The 8,884-nt window shown below is 34.8% G+C and overlaps 1 protein-coding gene across 3 annotated transcripts in view; it reads left to right on the plus strand.

Moving 5' to 3' along the window:
- LOC127872806 (DNA helicase MCM9-like) overlaps nucleotides 1-8,425 on the plus strand; it is a 78,623-nt gene extending 70,198 nt beyond the window's left edge. For 2 of the 3 annotated variants that reach the window (XM_052416217.1, XM_052416227.1), the window contains 2 exons: nucleotides 4,002-4,080; nucleotides 4,995-8,425. In XM_052416217.1, coding sequence (XP_052272177.1) covers nucleotides 4,002-4,080; nucleotides 4,995-7,027 — 2,112 coding nt within the window. In that variant the 3' untranslated portion in view covers nucleotides 7,028-8,425. The remainder of the gene's footprint in view (nucleotides 1-4,001; nucleotides 4,081-4,994) is intronic. The other variant, XM_052416234.1, reaches the window with a different exon arrangement.
- The last annotated feature ends 459 nt before the right edge of the window (nucleotides 8,426-8,884 follow it).

An 8,884-nucleotide genomic window follows, 5' to 3' on the forward strand; every position in this document is an offset into this window, starting at 1 on the left:
TGAACGATGATGATGTATATGTTGTGGTTAAAAAATAACTATTTTGTATGATTTTCGGTCATGTCAAAATGTTATTTGGGTAAAAAAACAGGCCTATGACAAAGGACAAAAAGTAAAGAATTGGGGAGGTTTTTTATGTTGCTATCAACTCAAATTGTTAATTAGCATGATGCAATGTTCATGTTCAATGGAAATGAGCCATGGACTTAGCTGCTATTCTTATGACAAAGCAGGAATTGAAAGTCGCAATTGTGAATAAAAATTATTGACACTGACACAGAATTGGTTTGTTTTAACAATATCCATTCAATCAAAGCATATGTATGCTCACAATGTAACACACTTGAAAGCATCAATTAATTATTGAGCAGTATTAATAAAACAACATGATTATTGATAATCAGCAATTCTCCTTCTATCATTGCATAGTTTTTGTTGACACAACAAGTGCAGTTTATCAAGAAGCATTTTACAAACTGTGTATTATTGTTGTCTAGCAAAGTGAAAAGCATGTATCACTCATGTACCAAACACTTTCAAAGTTGAATACATATATAATTAAATGCATTTCTTTAACAACAACAAAAACACAGTGAAAACAGGATCTTTACATTGAATATGTCCTCTTTAAATAATATTCAATAGACTAGGTCTATAACCAATTATTGGAAATGCTTGTGGAAGCATTAATCAGTACCAGTCATGGTGAATTGTTATGTTTCGCACCACAATTACCTAATGAATTTATATGTAATAAAAGGGTGTGATTTTAACCAGGTTTTCCGAATGAAAAAAACTGGTTATTAGATTGGCAAATGTGGGCGGGCGGGCGGGCGGGCGGAACAAGCTTGTCCAGGCCATAACTTCGTCGTTCATTGTGAGATTTTAAAATCATTTAGCCCATTTGTTCACCATCATTGGACGGTGTGTCGCGCGAAAGAATTACGTCGATATCTCCAAGGTCACAATTTGATTTCAAAGATCAAAAATGGCCATAAATGAGCTTGTCCGGGCCATAACTATGTCGTTCATTGTGAGATTTTAAAATCATTTGGCACATTTGTTCACCATCATTGGACAGTGTGTCGCGTGAAAGAATTACATGTACGTCGATATCTCCAAGGTCAAGTTCGCCACAACTAAAAATAGATTGATTTTGAAACAAGGGAGGTAACAATGAACATTATCAGTAACAATGTATATTTTGAGTTTGAGTTGTCTCTCTTTATCAGACTTTTTTTTCAAATTGAAATCAAGGTTGCCACGAGTAAAAATATATTGAATTTGATACAAGGGGGGTAACAATGCTCATTTCGAATTGTCTCCTTTTATCTCAGACTTTTTTTTAAATTGAAAACCTGGTTTTGTGACAATTTTGTCCCTTGTTATGCAGATCAAGGGATTACCTTAGATGTTTTTGATACCTTCTCTGAGATTTTTGCAAATAAAAAAATGGTTGTGAGGTGCTATTGCCTCCATTGCATATTTAATTTGTTGCCCTTAAAAACAAATTTGAAACCTCTCCGCTTATTTAACTGGCAAACCTTTACGCATCTGGCTCTGTTGAAAGATGTCACAAGCATTGTCATTAGCCATGATCATGTGAACATTTTGTTAAATACAGGCATGTGCTGAACTGCCTTTAATTTAAAGCTATAAAAGTCTTAATCAATTGAGAGAATTGACAGAAACAGTTGACAGAATTTCCCACCTCAATCACTTCCCTGATAATATCTTACATTTTGTTGTTCAAATCAAATCAATTTCTACCAACAATATATGCTCAAGTGTATATATATACATGTAAGAACCTTTATTTCAAGTAATGATGTATACTATTGCAATATACGTTAAATTGTTGAAGGTATGTTTGCAATCAAATGTAATGATTGATCCAGTTACATTTAATGTGTCATAAATGGTTACAATTGTTAGAGTATTTGATAAAAAGGTTATTAATTTTGGCAGAGGGATATAGAATTGGCATTTCTGTTGTCAGTCTGTTTGTCTGTCTGTCTCTCACAAACTTTTCAGTGCTTTATCTCCAAAACTAAATAAGATATATACATGAAACTTCATGTGTGTATAGATCTTCATGTGTGTATAGATATCTATATGGAGAAGTGCCATGTACAAGAACCATAACTTTTCACTTTGATTAATAAGATTTATTGCCCTTTATTTGTTGTATGATGTATCTTTTCAGCTCTATATCTCAGATATCATACACAATTTAAACTTCAAACTTCTTCGGGGTATTTTATATCATATCAGTTCAACATATTTTTTGTTTCATAATGTTATTGTGATCTAAACAGGAAATGCCCCTTTGATTTTTAGTTTGATCGTATACTTTTTGCAACATCACGATTTTAAACTGAAAAACAGGTTCTGAATGTCCAAAATATATTGTCTTCTCATATGATGCTGTTTGTGATGACAGTGATTTTCCTCTGCCATTTCTTTTCTATATTCTTCAGTTTTCAGAACATGGCACTTATACTTTTCATCTATTTAATATATTTGTATACTATTAATCCTGAGCTATGGAACTCTGGCAGCTCTCAATGTTTGTGTTCAAGTTTCATTATTTTTTTGTTAATTTGGTTGTGTAAAAGCTGTGATTTCATTCTAGTATTAAAAACCTTATGTTACACTTTTAATAATGATTTTGAAAATGACGATATTGCACTCGTATTGCTGTTATTGATCATGAAATTATGCCCTTAAGATTCTCCATCAGTTGCACCAGATTGATTACATTACTCAGACTTGTATTGATGTAACACCTGGAGATTGTGTTCATATAAAAGCTATCACATGTGTGAACCTTCTGTGAGACAGAAAGACATTTGCAGATATTCAAGGTCCTTGAATAGACATGTAAACAAGATTTGCACTTTGTAAGGCCACTATTAGTTTCAGCCCATAAAGTTACTGACTGAGGTTTAATTCTTGGAAAAACAATACAAATACATATATATATATAAAAAATATATATATATATTATATAAATCGGTTGCAAAATAGTTTATCAGTTTGTATTGCAAACATAGCATTTATACCAAAATATGTACATTTCTATAATTGTGCAAAGGTTTGTTAAAATGTGTGAAAATGATGGATAGTTCATAACCAACTCATATCATGCATTTTTTATGCTCCCCCAAAATTTATTTTGGGGGGAGCATATAGTCGCCGCTTCGTCTGTCCGGGTTTGCGTCTGTCTTTCTGTCCGTCCGTGCACAATTTTTGTCCCGGCTATTTCTGAGCAACTAATGACCGGAAATCAATGAAACTTTATGGGAAGCTTCACTACCAAGAGGAGATGTGCATATTATCAGCGGGTTCTGGTCGGATGATTTTTCACAGAGTTATGGCCCTTTGAAATTTTCGTTAAAAAAAGTATTGTCCCCCAACCTACTGTGCCCTCAAGACGCTTCCTTTTATCTGAATATATAGGGCAATATTGTGACAAAAAAAACTTTGAGGAGCATCACCCATCTCCGACGGTTTCATGTTTAACATGGTGCCTACACAGATGACCCAACCCATTAAATGTAAAACATGTTTTCGATATTTTCTTTACTGTATAATACATATATAATATTTTTATTCCACCGGATCCAATGATCGTGGGTTTATTGTTTTGTTAAACCTTGGTTAAACTTTTGCAATAACTTTTGCAATATTGAAGATAGCAACTTGATATGTGGCATGCATGTGTATCTCATGGAGCTGCACATTTTGATTGGTGAAAGGTCAAGGTCATCCTTCAAGGTCAAAGGTCAAATATACGGCTTCAAAGCAGCGCAGTAGGGGGCATTGTGTTTCTCACAAACACATCTCTTGTTATATAAAAAATGCAACAAAATCAGCTATGGGTCTATTGGTTGGAAATTTCTCTTTTAAATTGTATTAGCAGTTGATAAAGGTCAATTAAGGTGAAAACAGTGGATAGACATGTTAGCTGAACAAAACTGACATGGTCCAATTTTCAGGGTGCGGCCTTACTTGGAGGGGTGAATGCTCTCCACACAGCCTTTCCTGCAAACCCAGAGGAAGAGTACAGGATACAGGGTAGGAGAGAGTGGGAAGGGTAGGAGAGACAGTGGGAAGGGTAGGAAAGACAGTGGGAAGGGTAGGAGAGACAGTGGGAAGGGTAGGAAAGACAGTGGGAAGGGTAGGAGAGACAGTGGGAAGGGTAGGAAAGACAGTGGGAAGGGTAGGAAAGACAGTGGGAAGGGTAGGAGAGACAGTTGTAAGGGTAGGAGAGACAGTGGGAAGGGTAGGAGAGACAGTGGGAAGGGTAGGAAAGACAGTGGGAAGGGTAGGAGAGACAGTGGGAAGGGTAGGAAAGACAGTGGGAAGGGTAGGAGAGACAGTGGGAAGGGTAGGAGAGACAGTTGGAAGGGTAGGAGAGAGTGGGAAGGGTAGGAGAGACAGTGGGAAGGGTAGGAAAGACAGTGGGAAGGGTAGGAAAGACAGTTGTAAGGGTAGGAAAGACAGTGGGAAGGGTAGGAGAGACAGTGGAAGGGTAGGAGAGACAGTGGGAAGGGTAGGAGAGACAGTGGGAAGGGTAGGAAAGACAGTGGGAAGGGTAGGACAGACAGTGGGAAGGGTAGGAAAGACAGTGGGAAGGGTAGGAGAGACATTGGAAAGGGTAGGAGAGACAGTGGGAAGGGGAGGAAAGACAGTGGGAAGGGTAGGAAAGACAGTAGGAAGGGTAGGAGAGACAGTGGGAAGGGTAGGAGATACAGTGGGAAGGGTTAGGCAGTGATGAACGTTGTAGCAAAATTGAAGTTTTTTGAATAATGAAACCGCAAAAAGCCCAAATGGAAAACTATGGAAATGTGCTTTTTTAATATTTTAAAGTGGTAAAGAGTTTCTTCATTTGATTTTAAAATCATCTTGTCTTAAAATATTTTCCATACTTATATTAAATTATTAATAACATATAAACATGTCTAAAATTATTTCAACACTTGTTTCAGCCCAATTGATTCTTCAGAGATTGGAATGTCAAGATCTTTTAGAAGATGAACTGAAGGTGATAGATGGACTTAATCAAAATAAAATTGCGGAGAAGTCAAGTTCTAAACCTGCTGAAAATACAAATATAAAAACATTTAAAGTCACAGTGTGTCCCGATTCAAATGGCAATGGTTTGAACTCTGACAAAAGTATAAAAAGGATCAGCAGCATACTTGGTAATGCCAAGGATAGACATGCCGATGGCAGTGAAAATGTTTCAGAAGTGATCATTAAACAAGCTACAAATAAATTGGACGCAACAAGAAAGCTGAACAGTGAAGTTGAAGCAATACAAATGTTAAAAGTGTTAGATAAAGAAAACCATCGGGTAGACAAACAAACTGCAGATGTGTTATCAACTGAGTCTGAACAGCCACAGGAACCAAAATACTATGTTACATTGGAAGGAAATGGGTCAATGGATGATATGAATCTTACAAGTGTTTCATTGACTGATATGCTAAACTCTGATCATGTGTCCTCCGAAACGGACAATAGTAGAGTTCAAGATACTTGTGAGCTTCCTGCAGGGCATTCCAATTTGGATCTCCTGCCTCAAAGCTCAGATGTGAACAGTTTTAATATTCTTCCATATAATGCTTCAACACCAGCAAAAAACCAAATAGGTGTTGATAGAAATTTTGTAAGAGAGTTTAATGGAAACAAAAAAGCTTATGGTGGAAAGTCAAAGATACGAGAAACAATAGAAAACAGAATGACACAAGATAACATGAAACAAGCTGATGGAGAAGACATAAATGGCAGTGATATCAACACAGATAAATCAAATAGTTTCAGAGCAAAACTTATTTGTGTTAAACAAGCGAAGCATGGTATAATAGGTCAAGGCGCAATCGTGAAGAGTAAAGTTAAAAAAGGTATTCAAACATTTGCTCGAGCGATGAAAAAGGAATCTAAGCTTAGACCGATAAAAAATAATGATGACGCAGATAATGTCATTGTTGTTAAAGCAAAACAGGGTAAGAAAAAGCATACTCAAATCATAGATTCAGAAGACGATGAAGACCCGTACACTACTTATGAATCTACCACAAAACAGAGCGATGCAGGTATTAAAAGAAGAAAATTTGACCCCAAAGTTAATTGTCCATCAACAGTTAAAACTATCAATGAATCACATAACTATGATGTAAAGAGCAAGGTTGAAATATCAAAAGCAACATTATTGAAACTAAAACAATTTCAATTTGATGAAAGCCACAGTAGCATTTTTAATTCATCTATTTGTTCGGACAGCTCGTTATCATCAATTATTTTATCTGGGACCATGTGGACAAATAACAAACAAGCAGAAAGGGGGCATGAAATTTGTACCCCAGTTACGTTAAGTGGATCTGACAGTAAATACAGGCTTGCGGCATTGGAAAGAACTGTTGAAAACAATAGTCCTCATATTCTTTTAAACAATGCAGACACAAACTCACGTTCAGAGACATGTTCAGTTTTCCAGGATCTAATTGGAAATACAGGTTATGGATGTCCCAAAAGCAACGATGTTGCGTCCAATTTGGTGGCAGATATAGCATCTGCTAATAACACGAATGAACCTTGCTTCAATTTATCAGATGCCAGTAACAAAAATGCGAAACTGGCTATACATTTTGCAAGTAAAAATAGTAACAAATTAGGTGATTCAGTCAATGCAACAGATACAAAAGCTCATAGTACTAATTGCTTTAATACAAGTCCGTCATGGTTGTTGTCGTTGAACAAGAAGTTGGGTTCGCCTAATATACCAGTACCTGTGGCAAACCTACTTGATGGAAAAAGTAACATTGTAAAAAGTATATGTGGGGAGGATGCACACGAAAATACTGTGCTCGGTAATGACAAAGCAGGATTGGTCCACCGTGATATTCAACAGTTTTCAAGAAAAAGTTCAACACTTTCGGGAAAACAAGGCGCAGCAGTGGCCGTTCCTGCGTCAATCTTCAGTGTAAATGATGCGGATGTTGATTTTGATGATTTTTGATAAACTTTCAATATTGTAGTAAAATCACCAACGTGAATTTAACAATAATGTTGTACTTACTGATCCGTTCCGCAACGAATGTGTAACGAATTTTTATGTTAATTTACTTCTGGATGCCAACATATTTGTCTGTGTTTTCGTTTCGTATTTTCGGTATGCGGTTACCACAAAAATCTCTACTAAACGCATCTTCACGTCCATTTTAGATACAAAATTTCAGAAATGGAAATTCTTTTAGAATAAATTAAATTTAATGAAAGAACCCAAATAAGGATGAAAACAAACAACAAATAGATCGCTTTTTGTTCGAAACATATAGTAACTGATTTTAACCTTAATATATCTGTACAAACTTACCTTGTTACACAACAAATAAATTCATAAATCTAATTGTTTTATTTAATTGTGCACAGCAATTTTGACACTTTTGTTTCAGCATTTCTAACCTGGTGTTTAATTGCACCGTTGTTCGTCACAAGCATTTTTTTTTTATATATGATACTTTATTTGCCTCGTCCATAGGTATGTGCAGGTCGAGGTCATACTGCTCCATACCGTACATACATTTTTGTGTTAGTATGAGTAAACAGTGTTGTAATCAATTGTTAGCATATAACATCCTTATACATACATATACACTATACCATTTACACATGTTTAAACATCTTAAAAAAGCAAAAAAAGTATATTATAAAAAAAGAAGAGCAAATCCAATGTTAGGTTAAGCATATGCACAAACTTTCATTTCATTGTGGAAGTATAGAAGCATCGGACAAGTTACAATTTATTATGTATTTTCAAATGGTTGATTGTGGAGTTTTTAAAAGATACATAATATTCACATTATGATATTGGTTCAGCAAACAAACTTACAATTGCCCAAGACTGTAGTTCTGTTTCATGACACTTAACATTGTTTTGGATTTTAAAAAACAAAGTCAGGCTCATTATTAGCCCTTGTTTGGATGGAAATATCCCCTTTCTCTGACAAAGGTATATATATTTCTTCAATTCTAGCATAAGAATATTTATATCAGTCATATTACTTTTTGTACTTCCCAATATCATTGTTTTACAATTTATTTCTGAGTGTTTTTGCACATTATGTGCACTTAAAAATTCAACAACATAATTCACAATTCTTTGTGTAAAACAGCAATCCCAAAACAGATGTTTTATAGTTTCCTCATTTTCTTTACAAAAAGTACACATGTTATCTTGCAAAATGTTCATTTTATACAATAGAGATTTAGTACCTAGAATTCTATGTTTTATTCTTGTTTGAAACCATTGAGTGTTAGTATTTTTGGAAATATTAAATACGAGATTATGTACTTTTTTCCATTCGATGTTGTTGAAAAATGTATACCACTTATTTTGGCAAGTCGGTATATCAGAATTGATAATAAAAGTTTTATAAACATTTTGGTTTGGGTTTTGCTTAAAAACTATGTTATTCAAGTAAGACTATATAAATGCACATTCACAAGCATATTATCTCGTTATGATTGGAGACTGCCCAGACAATTACACAGAAAACATGCCGTTGTCATAAACATAGGGACATATACTTAAATTGGGTCCCTGCATAGACCACACGTGGCAGACTTTATGATACCTCCATGTCATCTCTTGGCATATTGAGCAGTCATATTGAGCAAGCCACATATTAAAGCCAAAATACGCAACATTTGCTTTAATAAATAATTTAACATATAAAAAAAGAAGATATTTGTCCGAAACGGATTAACAGAAACATGTGTATTTATATGTTAGCCAGTTTAATCATAATAATACAGTGCTTTATAACTTAAAATTTAAATATTATTTAATATTACTGCTACAGTAAACTCGGCA

Source organism: Dreissena polymorpha, chromosome 1 (genome assembly GCF_020536995.1).
Source record: "Dreissena polymorpha isolate Duluth1 chromosome 1, UMN_Dpol_1.0, whole genome shotgun sequence".
In the NCBI taxonomy this organism is placed as follows: Eukaryota; Metazoa; Mollusca; class Bivalvia; order Myida; family Dreissenidae; genus Dreissena; species Dreissena polymorpha.